General features: G+C 52.6%; 10 protein-coding genes across 10 annotated transcripts; 6 read left to right on the forward strand and 4 right to left on the reverse strand.

Annotated features, from left to right (window-relative positions):
- Positions 1-82: 82 nt before the first annotated feature.
- Positions 83-3,994, forward strand: M421DRAFT_91693 (WD40 repeat-like protein; the record flags this gene model as incomplete). The annotated part of the gene is made up of 5 exons (XM_033597968.1): positions 83-291; positions 345-464; positions 514-3,551; positions 3,602-3,897; positions 3,950-3,994. 5 exons carry the CDS (start codon positions 83-85, stop codon positions 3,992-3,994), a joined length of 3,708 nt encoding a protein of 1,235 aa, XP_033449431.1.
- Positions 3,995-5,313: 1,319 nt separating this feature from the next.
- M421DRAFT_133675 (uncharacterized protein) lies at positions 5,314-6,201 on the forward strand. The gene has a single exon (XM_033587402.1). It carries the CDS (start codon positions 5,544-5,546, stop codon positions 6,072-6,074), a length of 531 nt encoding a protein of 176 aa, XP_033449432.1. The 5' UTR covers positions 5,314-5,543; the 3' UTR covers positions 6,075-6,201.
- A 127-nt stretch (positions 6,202-6,328) lies between these two features.
- M421DRAFT_60812 (uncharacterized protein) lies at positions 6,329-6,946 on the reverse strand (the record flags this gene model as incomplete). The annotated part of the gene is made up of 1 exon (XM_033595824.1): positions 6,329-6,946. The coding sequence occupies one exon, from the start codon at positions 6,944-6,946 to the stop codon at positions 6,329-6,331; it is 618 nt and encodes a 205-aa protein (XP_033449433.1).
- A 225-nt stretch (positions 6,947-7,171) lies between these two features.
- Positions 7,172-8,736, forward strand: M421DRAFT_419704 (alpha-soluble NSF attachment protein). Its single transcript, XM_033592218.1, has 7 exons — positions 7,172-7,317; positions 7,376-7,439; positions 7,501-7,560; positions 7,621-7,719; positions 7,769-7,962; positions 8,017-8,028; positions 8,083-8,736. Exons 1-7 carry the CDS (start codon positions 7,285-7,287, stop codon positions 8,500-8,502), a joined length of 882 nt encoding a protein of 293 aa, XP_033449434.1. The 5' UTR covers positions 7,172-7,284; the 3' UTR covers positions 8,503-8,736.
- On the reverse strand, positions 8,643-10,820 carry M421DRAFT_61249 (DUF726-domain-containing protein; the record flags this gene model as incomplete). The annotated part of the gene is made up of 1 exon (XM_033595863.1): positions 8,643-10,820. One exon carries the CDS (start codon positions 10,818-10,820, stop codon positions 8,643-8,645), a length of 2,178 nt encoding a protein of 725 aa, XP_033449435.1.
- A 274-nt stretch (positions 10,821-11,094) lies between these two features.
- M421DRAFT_91697 (uncharacterized protein) lies at positions 11,095-12,472 on the reverse strand (the record flags this gene model as incomplete). The annotated part of the gene is made up of 3 exons (XM_033597969.1): positions 11,095-11,767; positions 11,817-11,828; positions 11,991-12,472. 3 exons carry the CDS (start codon positions 12,470-12,472, stop codon positions 11,095-11,097), a joined length of 1,167 nt encoding a protein of 388 aa, XP_033449436.1.
- Positions 12,473-13,439: 967 nt separating this feature from the next.
- On the forward strand, positions 13,440-14,144 carry M421DRAFT_4359 (uncharacterized protein; the record flags this gene model as incomplete). Its single annotated transcript, XM_033594636.1, has 1 exon — positions 13,440-14,144. One exon carries the CDS (start codon positions 13,440-13,442, stop codon positions 14,142-14,144), a length of 705 nt encoding a protein of 234 aa, XP_033449437.1.
- Positions 14,145-15,909: 1,765 nt separating this feature from the next.
- Positions 15,910-17,263, forward strand: M421DRAFT_419708 (mate-domain-containing protein). Its single transcript, XM_033592219.1, has 2 exons — positions 15,910-16,072; positions 16,120-17,263. The coding sequence occupies exons 1-2, from the start codon at positions 15,946-15,948 to the stop codon at positions 17,061-17,063; spliced, it is 1,071 nt and encodes a 356-aa protein (XP_033449438.1). The 5' UTR covers positions 15,910-15,945; the 3' UTR covers positions 17,064-17,263.
- Positions 17,264-17,904: 641 nt separating this feature from the next.
- M421DRAFT_133961 (Arginase/deacetylase) lies at positions 17,905-19,751 on the forward strand. The gene is made up of 6 exons (XM_033587403.1): positions 17,905-18,329; positions 18,386-18,479; positions 18,529-18,619; positions 18,693-18,776; positions 18,830-19,362; positions 19,416-19,751. Exons 1-6 carry the CDS (start codon positions 18,186-18,188, stop codon positions 19,661-19,663), a joined length of 1,194 nt encoding a protein of 397 aa, XP_033449439.1. The 5' UTR covers positions 17,905-18,185; the 3' UTR covers positions 19,664-19,751.
- On the reverse strand, positions 19,617-20,974 carry M421DRAFT_419710 (uncharacterized protein). The gene is made up of 2 exons (XM_033592220.1): positions 19,774-20,974; positions 19,617-19,708 (listed from the first exon to the last, which is right to left on the reverse strand). Exon 1 carries the CDS (start codon positions 20,561-20,563, stop codon positions 20,075-20,077), a length of 489 nt encoding a protein of 162 aa, XP_033449440.1. The 5' UTR covers positions 20,564-20,974; the 3' UTR covers positions 19,617-19,708; positions 19,774-20,074.
- Between the last annotated feature and the right edge of the window lie 227 nt (positions 20,975-21,201).

Raw genomic sequence — 21,201 nt, forward strand, 5'->3', positions numbered from 1 at the left:
TCATAAAGACTCCGTACCCGATTGATTTGGGTTTCTTCTCCCAGCTCGCTACTCAACCGCCTCGGTGCGACCACAGCCCACCATGGTCCGCCTACGAGAAATACCCCGGACGGCAACATTTGCTTGGTCGCCCGGATCAACCCAGCCGTTGATTGCTACCGGAACCAAGTCTGGAGCTGTTGACGCCGACTTTTCTGGCGACACTCAATTGGAGCTCTGGGAGCTCAAGCTTGATGATGCTGAGCACGGAGTAGAACTTGAGCCAGTTGCTACAGTAAACGTAGATTCGAGGTACCATTTGATGGCTGTCTGTATACGCCAACATGAAGCTGAGTATCTTGCAGATTTAACGACCTTGCATGGAGCCTACCCAGCGAACAGTACCCAAGAGGCATAATAGCGGGGGCCCTCGACAGCGGCGCATTGGTCCTCTGGGATGCGGAGAAGTTGCGGACAGGTGCAGCGTGAGAGTCCTGATCTTTGATGGGTGAGAGCAAGGCTGACAGCCTACAGAGACGCTCAAATTGAGCAGATCGATAAGCACACTGGTCCCATTCAAGCTCTCCAGTTCAACCCCTACCGATCGAACATCCTCGCCTCCGCAGGCGCCAAGGGTGAGCTCTACATTCACGACCTCGACGATGCTTCGAAGACTTTCCGCCTAGGAAAGGCCGGCGCGAACCCTGACGAGTACACAACGTTGGACTGGAACAAGAAGGTTGCCCACATTTTGGCGACTGGAAGCAGCGGAGGTTTTGTTACTGTTTGGGATGTGCGAGCGAAGAAGGAGACGCTCACACTGAACCACTTCGGCAGGAAAACAGTCAGTGCTGTGTCATGGGACCCCGAAGTACCCACAAGGCTCGTCACAGCCATTCCTACCGATCAGCACCCCCTCGTCCTGGTCTGGGACCTTCGCAATACAAATGCGCCAGAGAAGACCCTTCAGGCACACGACCAGGGTGTACTGTCCCTGTCGTGGTGTACCCAGGATAGCGACATTCTGCTGTCCTGCGGCAAGGACAACCGAACCATTGCATGGAACCCGCACAGCGGCGAGCAATTGGGCGAGTTTCCTGTCGTTACAAACTGGACCTTCCAAACCCGGTTCAACCCATCAAACCCCAACATCCTTGCTACCGCATCATTCGACGGCAAGATCGCAATCCAGACCCTGCAGAACACCGGAGCTACAACTGAGCTGAGCAAGGCGGCGGCTCAGGCGCCGGAGGGGGAAGACTTCTTCTCGCAGACGCACGTCGAACCTCAGGGCGCTTCTTTCTCGCTTAAGACACCACCTAAGTGGCTCAAGAGAAGGGCTGGTGTGGCTTTTGGCTTCGGCGGAAAGTTGGTACGATTTGGCGTTCATGACTCTAAGTCTAAGATCGCCATTTCTACATTTGCTGTCGATGCACAGATTGGCGACGCTAGCCAGGAGTTCGACAAGGTTCTCGAGCAGGGTGATCTTACGGCCATCTGTGAGAACAAGATCGCCAAGGCAGCGACCGAGGAGGAGAAAGCCGACTGGACAGTCATTGAGACATTGACATCTAAGAACCCCCGAAGCAAGCTTGTCGAGTACCTCGGATTTGCCGATGTAAAGGAGGAGGAACCAGTAGAGGAGAAGAAGGATGCCGAGCTAAATGGTGCTGACGATGGTGTCTCCTTTTTCGACCAGTCCGGCACAGATGAGGGTAACTTCTTGTCCGACCTCGCTGCCTCGAAGGGCGCAAAGACGAACAACCCCTTCCAGGTCTACACTGGCGATGAGTCTGATTCCGACAAGAAGATTACTCGCGCTCTCATGCTTGGCAACTTCGAAGCGGCTCTCGATGTCTGCTTGAAGGAGAACCGCCTCTCAGATGCGTTCATGATTGCCATTTGTGGTGGTGAGAAGTGTGTCGCAAAGGCTCAAGCTGCTTACTTCAAGAGGCAGTCTGATGCACCAAACTACCTGAGGCTGCTTGCTTCAGTGGTTGGCAAGAACCTATGGGATCTGGTTTACAACGCCGATCTCAAGGACTGGAAGGAAGTCATGGCTACCCTTGCTACTTTCGCTGACCAGTCTGAGTTCCCCGACCTCTGCGAAGCTCTGGGTGACCGCTTGGAGGAGGCCATCTCCGACAAGACTGGCTCTTACCGTAAAGACGCGTCTTTCTGTTACTTGGCTGGTTCCAAACTCGAAAAGGTCGTCGTAAACTGGGCGCAAGAGCTCAAAGAGAACGAAGCTGCTGGTCTGGAGAAGTCAGAGGAGGACAACAGCTTCTCGATTCACGCCCGCTCGTTGCAAGACTTTATCGAGAAGGTTACAGTGTTTCGCAAGGTCACCAACTTCAAGGACGCCGAGCAGCAGAAGGATGCCGACTGGAAGCTCGAGCCGCTGTACGCAAAGTACGTCGAGTATGCTAATATTGCATCCTCGCATGGTCAGCTTTCTATCGCTGAGAAGTACTTGGATTTGCTGCCCCAGAAATATCCCGCCGCCGAGGTCGCGAAGGACCGAGTCAAGCGCGCAACACGAAAGGCTGCACCACAGGCTCAACGACAGGCGCAGCCCGGCGCTGGTGGTCGTGCTACACGCGTTGTCCCCACGCCAACACCGGCTCAACAGACATATGCGCCGACGAATGCCCTGTCTACTCCCGCACCAGTAAACAATTCACCTTACGCACCGATCAATCCACTGAGTGCCCCAGCACAGGCCCAAGTTCAGTCCCAGCCGGCAGCTCGCAACCCATACCTCCCTCAGCCGAATGCATTCGCATCCCAGCCATCGCCCATTGGGCAGAACGGTACCGGATATGGTGGCTACGGTCAACCTCAGCAGAGTTCGCTGCCCCCTCCTCCTCGTGCTGGCGCCATCGGTAGCATGCCTCCCACTTCCACTGTGCCCGCAGTAAACCGCGGCCACATCCCCGCGTGGAATGACACTCCTGACTTCGGGCCGCCGAAGCCAGCTTCGCGTCGCGGCACTCCTCTCAACACTGTTGGCTCACCTTTCCCCAACCAGCAGCAATACGGCGCGCCTCCCCCAGGTCCGCCACAGGGACGACCAACACCTCCTCCGCCCAAAGGCCCGCCTCAGGGACCCTCTCGGGTGATGTCACCGCCTCAGTCGAGTTTTTCTCCATCCGCCCCTAATCCCTACGCTCCGGTACAGCCAAGTGGGTTTGCCCCTCCACAGCAAGCGCCCTTGGCGCGTGGAGCTTCGCCATATGCTCCGCCAACTTCGGCAGCGCCAGCTTCCAATCGCTATGCTCCGGCACCGGGTTCGCAACCTTCGCCTGCTCCGGCGTACGGAGGAATGCCTCCACCTCGCAACATCGCGCCGCCACCTACTCACTTCACACCTGTGCCGTCCCCATACACGCCATCGGCAGCTCAGCAAGCCACTCCTGCAGCAGCACCACCTCCGCTCAGAGGCCCACCTCAGGGACCCCCACGTGCTGGTCCCCCGCCTGGCGCACCTCTCCAAGGCGGGCCACCACGGCCAGACTCTCGGTCAAGCGCTCCACCACCGGCGGCTCCTGCAGCAGTTCCGGCCAAGAACCGTGAGTTGCTAACAGACCTACACTATTATCGGATTGCTGACCTCATGTAGCTCGCGGTGATCGAACACACATCCCTACAGAATCGCAGCCGATCTTCGACATCTTGAACGCTGACATGCAGCGTGTCAAGGCGAAGGCACCTGAGAAGTTCAAGGCCCACGTGATCGACACCGAGAAGCGTCTGAACATCTTGTTCGACCACCTCAATAACGACGATGTCAAGCCAGATACCATTCAGCAATTGAACGACCTGGCGAGCAACATTCAGGCCCGCAACTATGATCAGGCTGGTGTCATATTCTCGGACATCATGACGAACAAGACAGATGAGGGCAGTGATTGGATCGTAGGTTACCCTTTGTGAAGAAATTATAGAGCAATCACTAACAGCCATGCAGGTCGGTATCAAGAGGCTGCTACAGTTCAGCAAGTCCACCCAGTAGATGATAATGTAGACATAAGCACGACCTGGATGTGACAGGGTTGGCATACTAGCGGAGTGTATCACATAGACATGAGTACACATCTTGTTAGTGACCGGTTTACGCGCTTCTCGGACTTATGGAATCGAAGGAGAGAATACTGATCGAATACAATACACCTGTTCACGATGGGTTCCTGCTGTTGTCAGATCCTCACATGACCGTCACGTCGAGGCGAGAGTCCAAGGGTATGATTGCCACAGCATTCTATGGAAACTTGCAAAGAATATGGACCTTAACGCTAGACGTCTAAGTGGATCTGTACGGTGGGTTAGACTTGATGTCAATGTCGATGCGGACGACCTGGGACACCACGAGGTTGAGCATCAAGAGCCATCGCCCAACCTGATTGTTACTGCTTGGTGATTTGAGGCTGAAGATAAGCCACCTGGGATAACTAGGTGTACTTCCCCTTGTACCGCGAGACCCTGTAGTCTACCATTGAATGCATAATCCTGGGGGTTCATTGATACTCGGCCAACTTTCATTCATGTTCGCAACTTCCACGGCCTCTCCCTTTGATGTCGATCATGGCAACCTTAGCCGTCTTGCCAGACGTGGTTGATGTCAAGCTTGGACTAGACTGCTGAATCAAGTAAGCTGCTGACCAGAACCCCTCGTTTATTGGAAGTAGAGCATGTAGATTTGCTACGCTGTCAATGTCAAACTTGATATGATCATCTACAGCTCCCTGACAGCTTCAGATGAGCACTTGACACTGGAGACACGCTAAGTGGTAGCTTTTACATAGGTTAGGACCCTTTTGATGCACCATCTCCCGAAAGTTAATGAGGGGATGTTCCGTCAACCGACAAATGCTGAAGTCGGTTCGGCGTATTTGTAGCTTGGTGGATCTGGATAAAAAGGTATCAAGGCTACAATTGTACGTAAAGATAAATGATCATGCATTGAAAATTGTAGATAGTATCAGTGAGTCTTGAGTTACATCCTCACCGCCATAGAATTTGCTCCATAACCTTCTAGTTGACCGATATTTGGATGCTTGGCGACGACGAGGTTCATGTTGACCAGCGAGCACGAATTGATGCATCGATGAAGAAAGCAATGAGAGAAGATGCACTGTGTTTAGTAGACTACTTTACTCATGATAAATATGCAAACGTGACTTACGTTGGAGGCCGCTCGTGTTAGGTGCTGGAGGCTACTGAGCCCTGCTTAGACTATACAAATGGAGGATGACCCCTTTCGAAACACGCGTTTTTAGCTCTCTGTCGTCTTCCAAAGCCCCCGTGGTTGACGTATGCGGATGCTTGTGCTTAAAGAGGGGTAGCGTGGTAGAGGAGGCAGACAGAGGTGCCCCGGGGTGTGGTTTCTTGGCGGGCTGACCTGCACCCATATAACTCGCACCGCCCACCCTCCGAAACCTGCCACCTCCTCAGTCACCTCTCCACCTCACTGCAAGTACATCCACAAAGCACCGCTTCAACATAATATTCCATCTCTTACTAGTCGAGGGGACATTCGCACGATCGAACTGTCTTCAGAATCGATGTGTTCCCCCTACACACCGAGTACTGCTTTTACCATGACATCGCTGCCGAAGCTGCCTCCGGCGCAGACCAGCCAAGCAGCAGTTCAGTGCAATCGCCGAGAGGTCTCGTATCATCCGGACAATCAAGGTCGGTATGCCATCCAGGCGTATGAAGTTCGACCTCATTCACGCCGGTCACCGCCGACACGAACACCATGCTGGCATCGGCTGAAGTCAAATGACTACTACCCAATGCTACATTCAGTTGAGCGAACCCGTCCTACCGATTTCAGGACGTCACAGAATCCCATCGTTGTCGCCCAGTCATGTGATGGCCGCCAGTTAAACAAGATAGGACCCAAAGGTATAAGCGAAGACCTTCCGATGCCAACAGAATTACCTCCTCCAGCGCCGCGACCACATCGTCTGTCAACACCGGATCTATCCGATTTGAAGGAAGAACGGCCTTTCTGTTACTGCGATGCCGAGGAGAGTTGTGACTCCAAGAGAACATGCGCTCGTAGAATTAGTCGACGAGCTCTGTCCTAACGGTGTGCAGTTATCCAGGCGAATGTGCATCGACAGTCATCCTCGCGATGGAACGTTCTGTGATAGCTCCGGTATTCATTTAGCGTTCCGATCTCGTGGGCTTTGCGTGTTTGTGCAGTTCTCAAGGCGTTCATGGGCATTATTTGTACCTCCTCCTTCTAGTGCTGCTGCAGCAAAGAGTATGTCAGTATATCTAGCTCTCACTCGGTACAAGAGCCATTGATAACTCACAATGAAGGCGTGAACACAGCCCCTTATTCTGGTGGTCCCTCGCTTTCTACAACGAAGTATTTGCCGGCCTTCTTCTCAGCTGAGCCCAGAACATCCCAGTCTTCAGCATCCTTTGCATCAACTGGCGTGGCATCCCTCTGTATACGCCTATGCCACTCGCCAACGGTCTTCTCTCTCGCCAAGGCCTCTTTGAGTGTGCCCAGCCCGATTGTCTGCTCTTCCTCCGCCCTCTTTGTCTCATCACGGATCGCTCGCAGTGGCCTGACGCCTGTTGTGTCAACTCGCTGTATCTCGCCCACAAAGTGCAGCTGCGCAGCGAGTGTGTCCAACATCTTCTGCTCTTGATTAGGTGTCTCGGGCAGCGGCAACGCAGAGAGCCGTAGCAAGTGATGCAACTGCTTCGACGTAATTTTGGGTGCATCTGGAGCCCGTGTCTTCGGCGGTAGCAGCGATTCGACGGACCAGATGGGCTTGGCAAGGAGCTCCTTGAGTTCGTCTGGGTGTATGCCCTGTCTCTTTTGCGTATCTGACGTCGCACTCTGAGCTTCTGACAGCTGTGTTAACGTATGCAGTGGTCGGCAGAACCAAAGCGAAGGCCGAGCGAGTGATCTGGCGCTCAGAGAGATGCGCCGCGAGGTCATTGAGAGATTGTGGTGATTCTGGCGCGGAGTGATGTGATGACGTCTCGTTCCCAGGCTGTTGAACGCGATTGGTGGTTTCAATTATGCTATCAATGAGAGCGCCGCAGGGTTCGCGACTGCTGTCGAATCTCGAAGACACACTAGCCTGTTGTGGCAAGGGTTCAAGGTCAGCGGGAAGCCGCACTGGCCATCGGGCAGGGTCGTCATCGCCTTTGAAGCAGCTAACGCAGCCACCTGTCTCGACCAGACTTCAAGAAGCACACGATTATCGAACCTGTTCTTCGTCTTTGACTTTGATAAGATACACCGACAACCCAAAACACACCTAAATCACAAACATGGCTGGCGATCCTCGAGCGCTGCTTCGTCAGGTGGGGCACCTTCTTGAACTCAGCCACGCAGATGACTGATATCAATGTGTTATAATAGGCGGAAACTTCGTTACAGAAAGCATCTGGCGGCTTCAGCTTCTTCGGTGGACGTCAAGAGAAATGTACAGTTGGCGCTGCAATCTCGAAACTTCAAGTTGGAGCTCGGACTAACGCACGTGATAGATGAGGCAGCAGCAGAGCAGTTCATCGCTGCAGCGAATGCGTTCCGCATGCAGAAGATGGGTACAACACAGCTGAGAGAGATGCAACAGTGTCAAGTGCCGACTGGCTAACGCTTTCTAGGAAAGGAGGCCGGTGAAGCTTTCGAGAAGGCAGCATCAGTCCAGCGTCAACAACTAAACGAGCCCGATGACGAAGCCAACTCACTCACAGAAGCCTTCAGTAAAGCTGCTTTGCCCTGAAAGATATCGCAAGTCTAACATCAATACAGAAGCGTACCGTAAGGATGACCCAGAGGCTGCTGCAAGATGCTTAGACAAAGCCATCACCCACTACTGCAGCAAAGGCAATTTCCGCCGTGCAGCCACTCATAAGCAGAACCTTGCCGAGTTGTACGAAGTCGAGCTTGGTGACAACGCCCGTGCGGGTGCAGCCTATGAGGAGGCTGCTGGGTGGTATGAGAGCGTAAGTCACGTCGCAAAACTCTAAGACCAAACCCCAGTGGCTAACTCGCATCAGGACAACGCAGAGGTAACCATCAAATACGTTTCTAAATATTTGGCTGAGCCTAACAAATATCAACAGGCACTTGCAAACAAACTTTGGCTGAAGACAGCTGATCTAGTCGCCCTTGAAGGGAAAGACTACTACAAGGCCATCTCACTCTACGAGAAGGTTGCCAAGACATCAATCCAGAACAACCTTATGCGCTGGTCTGTCAAGGAGTATCTCCTCAAGGCTGGTATCTGCCAGCTTTGCACTGGCGATCAGGTCGGTGTCAACGCTGCACTCGACAGGTACAGGGAGCTAGATCCTAGCTTCAGCCAGCAGCGGGAGCACCAGTTGCTGTGCGACCTTACGGCGGCAGTGCAGGAGGGCGACCAGGAGCTGTTCGCTGATAAGCTGTTCCAGTACGATCAGTTAAGCAAGCTGGACAAGTGGAAGACAACACTGCTGCTGAGGATTAAAGCAACGATCGAGGAGACAGGCGAGGACTTCTCTTAGGAGAAGTTATTTGCGGGGCTTAAGGTTTGGCTGAACATTATGGACGCGTTCTTATGTCAATAAGATCTTATTATCTATGTATATTTCTAAAGGTATCATGATGCCCCTCTGTGTACTCGCTATTGCAGTCGGGCTGACCTCTATGCCTTCTCGAGCTCCTTCTTGAGCTCCTTATTGTCGACAACTGCCGTTAGCGCCTTGCCGGTATCGTCCTTGGATCCAAAGAAGCCTGCAATGTCCAAGTTCTTCGTCTTATCCTGCATAATCTGCCACATGCTCTGCTCGCTCTTCTTCTGCACCTCGCCCTCCATCTTCTGCTTTTCCCTCTCGCCATCTTTCTCCTCATCTCCGGTTGCCTCGCCCTCGTTCTTCTTTCTTTCGGCTTCCTCCTTCTGTTTCTGCTTGACCATTTCCTGTTCCGCTTTCTCAACCTCAGCAATTTCGACGTCTTCGAATCCAATCTTGCGCAAGATTGAGCCAGTGATAAAACGGTACTGTAGGTGTCCGTCTACAAGCTCTGTGACGTCGACGTTTTGGATGCCTCGTACACCTAACGCGGGCTGTAGACCGGCGACACCGAGTTGGACGGAGGATGTGCGGTACAAGAATCCGAGTATGTAGTCCTGAGTGCTGAAAACATTGACAACGCGGCCGCTAACTACGGAACGCATCTTGCGCCAGTCTTCAGTGTCTGATGGGCAGGGTGCGCCAAGAAGTACGACATTCTCAATAAGCCCAAAAGCCTTACGATCTGCCAGACGCTGCAGACACGAGTATATTAGCCTTGCGCCAAGTGAGTATCCAACAAGCGTCACCGGACGCTCGCCTTGGACCTTGTTAACGATAGCGTCAGCGAGCACCTCGCCAGCCTTGTCAGCGCGGTATTTTGCCACACTGAACGGATTATCGATCAACGTCGCAACCTTGAGCAGACCGAGGGGCCACATCGCTGCGCTAAGAGCAGCGAAGACGGTCTGCTCGATGATCTTCTTCTTCGCATAGCCCCATGCCGCACTCGTGACGAATGTCTCCAGACTGTGTCCGAGCTTGAGCAAGGCTTCGAGTTCCCAGCGCAAAGCGAAGCCTTCGGTGCCCTTGCCAATGTAACGCCATGGTGCAACAACTTCCTCGGGCTCGCGCAGCCAGCCACTGATAGCAATTGCAACACGCAGCCGGCGAGTCTCATTGTCTCGTTTCGAAGGGTCTTGGGAGCGGTGGATATTCAGGAACGCGAAGTCCTCGACTTGGCGAGCATACGCGTCCATTGCGTCGCCAGTCATGCGGGCACCGTAGGCACCGAACAGACCACCAACAAGGACCGAAGAGCCCGCAAGCGTACCCAGGTAACCTGCCGCAGCAGTGGCACCGAGCCCAAGACCACCCATGACGGAACCTACACCTGCCGCGAGGAGAGGTGCAGCAAGACCGCCAGTAACACCGATGAGTGCTGCTCCTGCGACGCTAGCGAGGCCAACCTTCCATTTGCGCGCTGTCTGAGAAGCTTCGGCAGCTTTCTTCGTTTCGGCGTCGGCGTTCAATTGCTGAGATGCGGCTTCGAGAAGACCTTGGGCGACTGTTTCCTCATCTTTTTTGAGGATAGCGAGGTTGAGGTGTAGTGAGCTGGTAAGGTAGAGCAAGAGGACTCGTGAGTGAGCCGAGTAGTGCTCTAGACTGAGGAGAATGAGCACAACTGAGTGCAATATCAAGGCTCGTTTGGCCTCGTCGAGGCGTACCAGCTGCGATTCCACGGCAGGATAGCGCTCCTTGAAGGCTGTATCTTCGTTCGTATCCTTCTCTGAGAGGTCTTTCAGACTTGTGGCCTCCGGTCTAGACAATTTTGCAAATCCTTCGATTTTGTGGGTTTCGACTTGCTTGGTCTGCTGCTTTGCCTCCTCCCTTGAGTTGACCACCTCCCCGATCCGGCTGATGACCTGGCCTCTCCATTCATCGAAGTATTGCAGCATCTCTTTCTTCAGTTCTTGAACTTCTGGTTTCGAAAGCTCTTCCTTTGCGTTTTGCTCACGTTTTTGTCGTTCTTGCTTCAGCTTGGCTTCTTTCGCTACGTCGACGCTTTGGAGGTCAGATGGCGCGTCTATCAGGGCCTGCTCTTTTGACTTCGCAACCTTAGGATCCAGCGATGCTTCTTCTGCAACAAAAGTGTCCACGAAAGCCTGTCGCATGGTCGCTGTAATTGTCGCGATCAGGAACGTGAGATCCGCACATTGGTCTGCACTTAGTAATGTGGTGAGCGACTGCTCGTCTTTGTGTGGCTCCGCATTTTTCGACTGCCCAAAGGGCAACTTTGATGCCCAATCCATGATCGAGAAGTTGACTAGGAGGACTTATAGAAGCGAGTTGGATGTGTAAAGACTATTGTTGGAGTGCTCTGTCGACGATCTGTAGTTCACCCGCTCGCTGTGACGTCAAGTGGGGCAGAAATGTACGGGAGTACAACAGGGATGGACAGCTAGACCGTGTATCATTCCAACACGACAAGAGACACAATGATACTTCCATGACGATCGCAAGAAAATAGCGGTGTTGATCCACATAATTGCTTTCATTTCAAGAGACTCCTTCTACAAACTGCCTTCATTCGAGCTCAGCCTTCCCCGTAGCGACGGCCTCCTTGTGCTGTACGTCCTTGATACGCTGCATCTCTTTATTACGCTTGATCTTCAAGCACTCGATCTGATTTTCTATATTCGGCACCACTTCACGAACCAGTCGTGAAGCCGTAGGACGACCCTTGTTACGAGTTCCAACTGGCTTGCAAGGCTGGGCGTACCAGAAACCCAAGCGGGCACTAAAAGGCTGACAATGTGGAATGTCATGAGGCAGATTGATAGGTCTAAAAACCGTCGGAACTCGTTCTAGCCAATAGTCCGACTCCCAAGCGTCGTTATCGTGAAGATTGGGATGCGGCTGGGCTGTACCTTCCCGGCTCCAAATGAAAGCCTTGCGCGTCTGTATAGGAGTCATACCTAATGCCATATACTGCGGTGTAGTACCGAGGCCCCAGATATTTGCTGAAGGCAGGATGGGAGGAGTAACCCGTTCTTTTGCGGGCGGTGCATACTCATACATACCATCGAAACCTCTTGCACGCCGGCCAATAGGTGTTGGTGAGGGAGTGAGACGCGCGAAATCCGATAGCTTGAAGATAGGTTCCTCAGGCAGTATCATAGGCTCAAGGTGTTCTCTCGGCATGAATGCTAGGATGTTGTGCAGCTTGAGGTCGTTATGGACATAACGAGTATGAAGGCTGTTGTGGAGATAGTCCAGCGCGAGCGCCATATTTCGGAACAACTTACACATCGTGATCTCTGATACACGTTTAGGCATACCCCATCCATCCCTGATGTGCACACCAAGATGCCCGGTATTTGATCAGATCATCCAACTCGCAGTATGGAAGGAACAAGGCAGGGCTTTAAGGATACCACTCCGAAGTAGAACTGAAGAGCTGTAGTATATGTTCGTGATACCCAATACGACACATGTTGATAATTTCCTGCCTTAGATCACGATGTACTGAAAGGGACTGAGGCACCTTCACCGCTAGGTACACATCTTTGTGTTTCCATTGCTGAAATTGATGCACCTTACTATCACCACCTTCGCCGATGACGCCTCGGTGACGCCAATCCTCAATGAACTCCCCGTAATCCATCGGTTCTTTTGGTAATGAGTGATTGAATGTTAGCGTCCGAATTCGCTTCGAAGGGTTCTTTGGTAAGGGAGGAGATGGTGTGATACCACGCCTCTGCTCGATAAACACATGAATTTCAGATTGCACGTCTCGCTCCGGCACTGTGTCCCACACAACAGTCCGCCGTCGAGACAATGAATCGACAATGACGAGTCTGCGTGGTTCATGCTGGGTAAGGGCGTTCTCCGCAGTACATTGATTATTTTTCCAAGCCACTATCGGCCGGCGACATGCTGGCCCGATTTTGACTTTGCGCATGCCGAAGATCTCCTAGATAAAATGAGCTCTACAGGACAGCATGGAATTGGCATTGGATTGAGAACCGTCCGCTGAAACACATTTAATTGAAAATAGGGGAAAGTCTACAAGTCAAATAAGGGATCTGGTCAACTTTGTGGAACTATGTTGGTTTCCAACAGCGCAGTCCATGGCGCTGGACTAGGTCAAGCATTGTGAATCATCAACATCTTGCCAGACACAACGCAGTGTGAAACAGAATCACAGTGACGTTGTAAGTCTCATGTTAGTCCACATGTGATCTTGATGTATGGTTGTTGGCGCTCGAATCCGAAAGTCCAATGTTTCGGACTCGCACGAGACAACATACTTGGTGAAGAGCTGTTGACAAATGGGACTAACGCGCGCCCACTTCCAACTGAACGTGTCCAAAATAGGTGCATTTCAGACTGTTAGAATCTGATTTGTTCTTGAGCTATCGTAATGTAGCGTCTTGAGTTCGTGAAGTGAACACAGCAACGCTGCAGGGTAATAGCCGCCAAATTCGATATTTGTCCCCTCTTATTGGGTTTTCTAGTTGTACTTGTGTATACGAAGTAACTGGTTAGCTATATGATGAATGGCTCTCGTACCACCTGACTGTCGTGCATTTTGTTTTCGAGTGCAACTCGACGAACGGCAGAATGGCGCCAGAGTGTCGAAACTTGATAGGTCGACCCGGCGCACCGACTTGTGACATAAGACTACCCTGCTTTCATTGTCTCGGGCGTCAAGGACAGAGTACGCCGCTCTCACCTCTTCACTTTGGCAGCTTGATCGCAGGTTCTGCCTGCTGCATTCACTTGTGTCAAGCAAGAGTAAGTGGGGCAGGCAAACGCCTCATTCAAATAGACAGCGCTCACTCGCAAGCATCTACACTTTTCCTCCACGCCGTACACCAGAGCCGCGTCACTCAATACACCTTCCTAAGTACGAGTCAGTGTTCACGATGCAACTCGCCACGACCATTCTCGCCGGACTCGGCCTGATCGCGCTTGCCTCCAGCGCACCTACCGACACAGATACCTTACACTCCGCCACAGGTTCTACGACCTTCTGGCAGAACACCCAGACTCAGAAGTATCATTGTCAGGGCCAGGACGTGATCCGCTGTGAGACTACTGCTGGCGGTACCTGCATCGCCATCGATACTTGCGAGGCGTACTGCTTCCTCCACGACAACGGCGCCGCCTGTGTTGACATGGACGCGCCTCCAGTTCTCAAGATCCCAGTGTCAACGTCTGAGGCCAAGTTTACCGCGAGATCTGCGTCGTCCGAGAAGAATGAGTATCACGAGTGTTCCAAGGACCGCACCGGCGTTCTGATCTGCAAGTATCGCTTCTGCTCCACGGACTATTACTGCAAGGCTGGCGACGAGTGCAAAGACGGGACCTTCTCTTGTGCGCCCAAGTCTCCATCCCTGGCAAGAGTCAAGTCCGAAGCCCGCGATAAGCCTGCACAGGTCGAAGCTGTGGCTGCCGACCTCGAAGGGAAGCCATCTTATATATGCTCTAAGGATCGCGCCAGCGTTCTCAAGTGCCTCTTCGGTTTCTGCTCCACTGACTACTACTGCGCGAAGGGCCATCCGTGCGCCGACAACCCTGCTCGCTGCAAGAAGTACTTGAATGCTAGGACCGATCAGTACGGCATCTGACTTGAAGGTTGGGCGATGTTCGAGACAGTCATACATGGAGATCTGCCGACGGTGAAGGCCGGGAAGCTCGATACACAAAGTGTGGTAATGGGAGGGCATGTCCGACAAGGAGCTTGAGGGGAAGATTAGAAATAAGGTCTCAGATATCGAAAGTCTAATGGGAATGGCAGAACACTGCTAGCTTAAGCAATGCCAACTTACGCTTGATTCGCACATGTTGCACCAGGGTCGACGCTTGATCTCATGGCCGATGTAACATGATCATGAGGGCAGCAGCGGGACACTGTGGCATGCAGATAGTTACATGCGCTTAATTTCTAACAGATAGGTTGATGAACAGTGAGACAGGATGTCAGCGGAGGACGATGAAGGAGCGAAGTTGAAGCGGGGGCGACACGGGCCACCGTCTCAACAGCCTTCCGCCTCCGTTAACTCATTTGGCGTCCCATTCCCCGCCACCGTCCAGTACTCCTCTTCCGCAGCTAACGTCACTGGCAGCCTCAACTTTCAGACTGAAAGCTCTTGTCATGTTTGGGAGCAGGCGCTTCCTATGGGGTTCTCCGGGATCGAGTGATCAAGCGCCTGCGGTTCCCAAGGCGGCACACTCGCCTAAGCTGACCGCAAGTCTTCGGAAATCTCGCAACACCGCCCGTACCGGATGACCTTCCCTGCAATCGTGCCAACATTGCTTCCCCGTACACGCTGTTCATTATTGTCAAAGTGCACAGACGTGTTGCTAGAGGATGAAATGGGGCGTTGGCTTACAGCTCCTAGAGGCGGTCGATCCCGGCTCCACCAGTATCTACAGTCTACGCAATCTTCCTCGAACGTGATTGGTCTTCTTAAGATCGTGAGAAATGGCTCGAGTCACATCGTGCTTACTGAAGGGTCTTAGTCAAGACCAGACAGATGCATGTCGATAAGGCTACCGTAATACCTGCTCCCATCCAGTCACAAATCCCCAACGCTTTCACATCAATCGAGCCTAGATCATCATGCGGCAAGCTTTACCCGTCCCGTCTACATCGTTCGATGAGCTGAAAAACCCGTGGGTACACCGGCAACAGGCCGCCAACATGGACTGTCATTGGCATTGCCAATCTGCTGTAACGGCATCCACCTCATCACGAATAGGCAGCTGGATTGCATGAACCGCATGGTGCTCGATTGATCTTCCATACCACAGTAGACAACGTCCCCACCATATTCGGAGACGTCTTATACATACAGGCACTATCTTCCTCTACAAGCATCATTTACACCTTGATCCTCATTCTCCCACTATTCCATCATGGAGAACGACAGCAAAGCTCGATTCTGGATACCCAGACTGTTCAGAACAACCTTCACCTCGAAGGCCGAGACAGAGCCGAACGAGCGATCATTGCTTCTGCCTCCGTCACAGCATGAAGAATGGTCCACTGGCGAGACCTACGAACTAGACGAAGGAGCGGGGACGAAATTCCAGCTGGTATCGCAGGAGTTCTGGGTGCTTTTCAAGGGCTCAATACCAGTCGTTCTGGCATATGCTCTTCAAAATTCGCTTCAGACAGTCTCAGTGCTGATCGTCGGACGCTTGTCACCTGAAGCGCTCGCGACCGCAGCTTTCTCGTACATGTTCGCTATGGCTACAGGCTGGCTTGTCGCCCTTGGGGGCACAACCGCGATCGATACACTAGCATCTGCAAGTTTTACAGGAAGCACGAATCGCCAAGATCTGGGAATCATATTGCAGCGCGCCTTTGTGGTACTCTTGCTTTTCTACCTACCCATTGCTGTTCTTTGGATCTGCTCGGCACCAATGTTCAGGGTCTTAGGCCAGGAAGAGTATATTGCGCGAGATTCCGCAAGGTTTCTTACTGTTCTTGCACCTGGTGGCATTGGCTACATCTACTTCGAGGCTCTGAAAAAGTACATGCAAGCTCAGGGTATGCTGGAATCCTGCAACCGATGGTCTGCATATTGACTAGCACAGAAATCATGCGCCCAGGCACATACGTCCTTCTGATCACTTCTCCCCTCAGCGCCGGGCTCAACTATCTTTTCGTGTACACTTTCAACATGGGCCTCCTCGGCGCCCCGCTCGCCACAGGTATTGCATACTGGGCCTCGTTCCTCCTCCTCCTCGCATATGCGCGCTTTGTTGAGGGGTGGGAATGCTGGGGAGGTTGGAGCAGCAAATGTCTCCAGAACACCTGGGTGTTTGCACGATTGGCCTTCCTAGGCGTCATCCACGTCGGCACCGAGTGGTGGGCTTTCGAGATTGTCGCTCTTGTGGCAGGAAAGCTCGGTACAATACCCTTGGCCGCGCAAAGTGTGATTATGACAACCGACCAAGTCATGAACACAATTCCTTTCGGTGTTGGCGTCGCCACCTCTGCGCGAGTTGGGAACCTCTTAGGTGCGCGTAACGCTCAAGGTGCTGCAAGAGCCGCCAATACGGCAGCAGTCCTTAGCATGATTCTCGGCGCAGTCGTTATGGCTATCTTGATGGGAGCCAAGGACTTTTACGCAAGAATTTTTAACGATGACGTCGAGGTTATCAAGCTCACTGCGAAGGTCATGCCGTATGTCGCTCTCTTCCAGATTGCGGACGGACTCAACGGAAGCTGTGGCGGCGCTTTGAGAGGCATGGGCAGGCAACACATCGGGGCGGCGGTGAACATTGTTAGTTACTACTGTGGAGCTCTGCCGCTCGGGGTTTGGCTTGCCTTCAACGGCTGGGGTCTGGCTGGACTGTGGGTCGGCCAGTGCATTGCTCTTTATCTCGTAGGCTTTGCCGAGTGGACGATCGTAGCGTGGAGCAACTGGGACTATCAAGTCAAGAAAGCCTTTGACAGGATGGACTCGGATGACCGAGCAGAGCTGGGTGTCTCGGAGGAAGTTGCGACGAACACGTTCCACAACCAAAGATTGTAAAAAGATTGTAGGATTCGATTGAGCCGTTGACGAATCAGAACACTGTTAGGCATTAGCAACGCTTCTTAGACATTAAAGGTAGATAGGAAAACCGGGCTCATCATGCAGCCGATGTCAAGTACCAGCCCAATGTAGCTAAGCGAGTCTTGTATCTATACCCTTGTCACGTTCCGCTCGAACGACACTTCAACCACCTCCACAGGCTCCGCTGCTTTCCCCACGCCTCAACGCTGCCGCCAAGTAACCATTGAACGACATCTGCATGACGAGCAAGTCCCCAGCCCGCGTATCTCCTCGTATTATGCACATGCATGACCCTTATGTGGTATGGGGCATACCTTCACCGCCCGGTACTAAGGTGCATCTACGAACCGCGCATCATGGAGACTGCCCGACCCTGGCTCTTACTGATCTATGATATGCTACTGCTTTCACAGAAAACATCACGAAATGGTCCGTTATTGGCTATTTGTGAAGATGCGCCGGATACTGTCAGCCTGAGCGAGCATATTCACACCAAGACAAAGACATGCATACATACGTTCTCCAACTTCAGATAAGCCTGTCTGCCGAGACATGAAAGTTTACGGCATCGTCTGGGGATCTTCCTATTGGTGAAGCGTAAGATCTCCGGCGTCGTTGCACATGTGACATGGCGGGGTTATTCGACCTCGCTGCTGGCCGATTCCATCAGGAGCTGATTGTCATCTTGGGCGTAGGTCTCAGTACCTAGATGGTCCGAATAGGTACATAATTGGGGGCTGTCCGCCATTTCATTACATTGGACTACTCGGACAGTCACAACGCTTATCGTAGGGCACTGCTCGTTCGCGCAGCCATCGAGGATCATCGACGAAAACTCCGTTTATTTGCCGTCCTATGATGTCGACAACTAAACTTCGCCAGGAGATTCTAGCCAGATCAAGATAAAATGACACCGGACTTGCATACACAAGTCGCCAGGGTAGCTTTGTGCCGTTTACCTAACATGGCTTCGTCAAGAGCCGACGATGTAGAGGGGTCTGAGCTGTCCCCCAGCTATATACTGCGCTTTACCCGTCTTCTCTCATCCACCTCTATCTTTCATTCATCGTTTCTCCTCAATACCACATTCTCGCAAATATGAAGCTTTCGTCCGCTCTCCTCAGCTTTGCTGCTGCTGCTGCTGTTGCCGCACATGGCGACTACGACCATGACCAGGAGCCATTGGCAGGCCCACACGAGGGACTGTGGTACAACACTCTTCCTGGAGACGGTGGAACACAGGTTTGCCATCTATGGTTGCAATGCAATTTTTGCAGCAGCAATTGACCTATCCGTAGGCCGACTCAATTTTCAGTGGCATTTCCACATTTGGCCGTCTTCCATACTCCGCATGCCTTAAGAGCAAGGTTGACTTCGACATTGCTTTCATTGGTGAGAAAGCACACATTGTTCGTTCAACTGCACTACTAATGCATTTCAGGCGCTCCCTTCGACACTGGCACATCTTACCGTCCAGGTGCCCGCTTTGGCCCCAGCGGTATCCGACAAGGTTCTCGCCGCCTCAATCTCTAGTATGTTTCCTCAAGCAATGCATACTTAATTTGGTTATCTTGGGCATAAAGGCTCACACAGGATTGGATTTAGTGGCGGATACAATGTTCCATTGAAGGCGAACCCATTCAACTCCTGGGCTAAGGTTCTTGATTGTGGAGACATCCCAGTCACCTCGTAAGCATTGAGAACACTCTATTTGGAAATCCACGGCATTAATACTCCCGTAGGTACGACAACGCCTTTGCACTACAGCAGATTGAGGAAGGCCACAACCTGCTTCTCAGCCGCGCACCACACACTCATGCAGACAAGCCTGGTCCTTCTAAGGAAGGGACCACTTTGCCCCGCCTGATCACCCTTGGAGGTGACCACACCATCACTCTTCCTTTGCTTCGCTCCATTAACCGTAACTACGGCCCCGTCAGTGTCATTCACTTTGACAGCCATCTAGACACCTGGAAGCCTAAGGTCTTTGGTGGCTCGCCCAGTGAGCAAGCAGCCATTAACCATGGCACTTACTTCTTCCATGCTGCTCAGGAAGGTCTGCTAGCAAACGACACCAACATACATGCCGGAATCCGCACGACGCTGTCTGGGCCTTCGGACTACGAGAACGATGGCTATTGTGGCTTCCAGATCGTCGAGGCACGTGAAATTGATAAGATTGGCACTGATGGTATCATCAAGAAGATCAAGGATAGGGTCGGTTCTGATAAACCTGTCTACCTCAGCATTGATATCGACACCCTTGACCCTGCCTGTAAGCTCCTTCCGAATATAATCCATCTTGAGCAAAGACTAATGTGCACACAGTTGCTCCTGCCACCGGCACTCCCGAGACTGGCGGCTGGACCACTCGTGAGCTTCGCACCATAATCCGTGGTCTTGAGGGTATCAACCTGATCGCCGCCGACATCGTCGAGGTTGCTCCCGCCTACGACACCAACGCCGAGCTCACCACCATGGCTGCTGCCGACACTCTTTACGAGGTTATGACCTTGATGGTCAAGAAGGGTCCTTTGAGCTATATGGGCAAGCAGCAGGAGACCATCGAGCTCTAAGCACAAGGACAACCACTGGTCAAGGCCTCAGACCAAAGACACACTAGGCAAGCTGACCCAGTTCTTCTTCCCCCTCTTAGGTATAGAACTCTGTGTCCTAGGCTGATTATAGCGCAGGGGTATGTCGATCAAGATCGATTGAGTGAATCCTAAGGCGTGTCTTCATAAGGTAAGACTCAAGACACCCAAAGTTTGGCAGTAGAGTCGTGATGCAAAGTATGCTTGATAGTATCTCGAATTATATTATTAAGTGGTGTTGGGTATTCCTTCTCCATGCTTTTCCTGTCACAACGCCTTGTTCCCATGCGGCCATGCCAGACAAAGTCAAATGGTATATCGCAGAACCGTAGTACAAATCCAACGCTCGCAGTAAAGTAGCACTTTTCTTCTCATTTCAGTTCACTCGGCTTCTTAGTAGCCAGCTCCATAGGCAGCACGGTAGGCTGCGTTGACGCCCCGGTGGTGCTCGACGACCTTAGTCTTGAGCTGCTTCCAGTGCTTGGACAGGTTGGTGGGCTGCTTGGCGGCCTCCTCGTTGCGGGGCTCCTCAGTCGAGACGCGGGGAGTGGAGGAAACAGAGCCGCGAGGAGAGGCTGCGCGGGAGCTGCCGGGCGAGTAGAAGGCGGTGTACGCGGCGTTCATCTCATCGTGGTGGGTCTTGATGGCGGTCCACAGCTTGTTGGCGTTGGTCTTGCCCCTAGGAGCGTCAACCATACCGGCGACGACCGAGTTGTTGCGGGATGTCTCCAGGGATGCGGGGGCGGAAGCGACAGGTGAAGAGGTGGCGGAGCCGTAGTAGGCGGAGTAGGCCTGGTTCATGCCCTCGTGGTGTGCCTTTGCTTGGGCGACGAAGGAGGAGAGGACGCTCTGCCTCTTCTGGGTGTTTGCGGTGGAAGACATTGTGATGGGTTGGTGGATTGGTCTGTCGACTTTATTTGATAGTCGAGAGTAGAAGTCGTGATCGGATTGATTCGAAGTAGTAGATCCAAGTCGATGCTGTGAAGTTATGCTTGTTGGCTGATGCTCCTTCAAACCAGCGACCCATCCTCTCTTATACCAGCGCGTTCAAAAACCATGACACCCGCCAAGTATCGTCAGTCACACGCCATTACACCTCAGTTTGCGACAAAATTTTATTCGACACGCCTTGCGCATGTTGCAATCCATCGGACATCATTGTCCTATGACACCTTCGTCAAATGCCAGCCAATCAAACACCTCACATGCTGAGAAATAAAGTGGATTTCTCAGCGACAAGGCGCATCGGGGCCCGTGCATTTACCGGAGAGCCTCATCAGATGTCATGCAACCCATCGGGTTCTCGCAGGGCGTGTGTCGAGCACAAGGCGTAAAGAACGCAAGACAGCATCGACAAGCGCGTTGCCGCGTCCGTGCCCTTTCCCGCAAGCGCTTCTCCGTCGGCGATCTTCCGCCGCACCTTCGAAATAGCAATTTGTACGTAAAGGCCAGTCAGAGCTTTCCCGAGCGTTCCTTTAGAGGCTTAACGACTTCACTTAACGGCATCGCGTTAGAAATCT

Source organism: Didymella exigua, assembly GCF_010094145.1.
Source record: "Didymella exigua CBS 183.55 unplaced genomic scaffold M421scaffold_11, whole genome shotgun sequence".
NCBI lineage: Eukaryota > Fungi > Ascomycota > Dothideomycetes > Pleosporales > Didymellaceae > Didymella > Didymella exigua.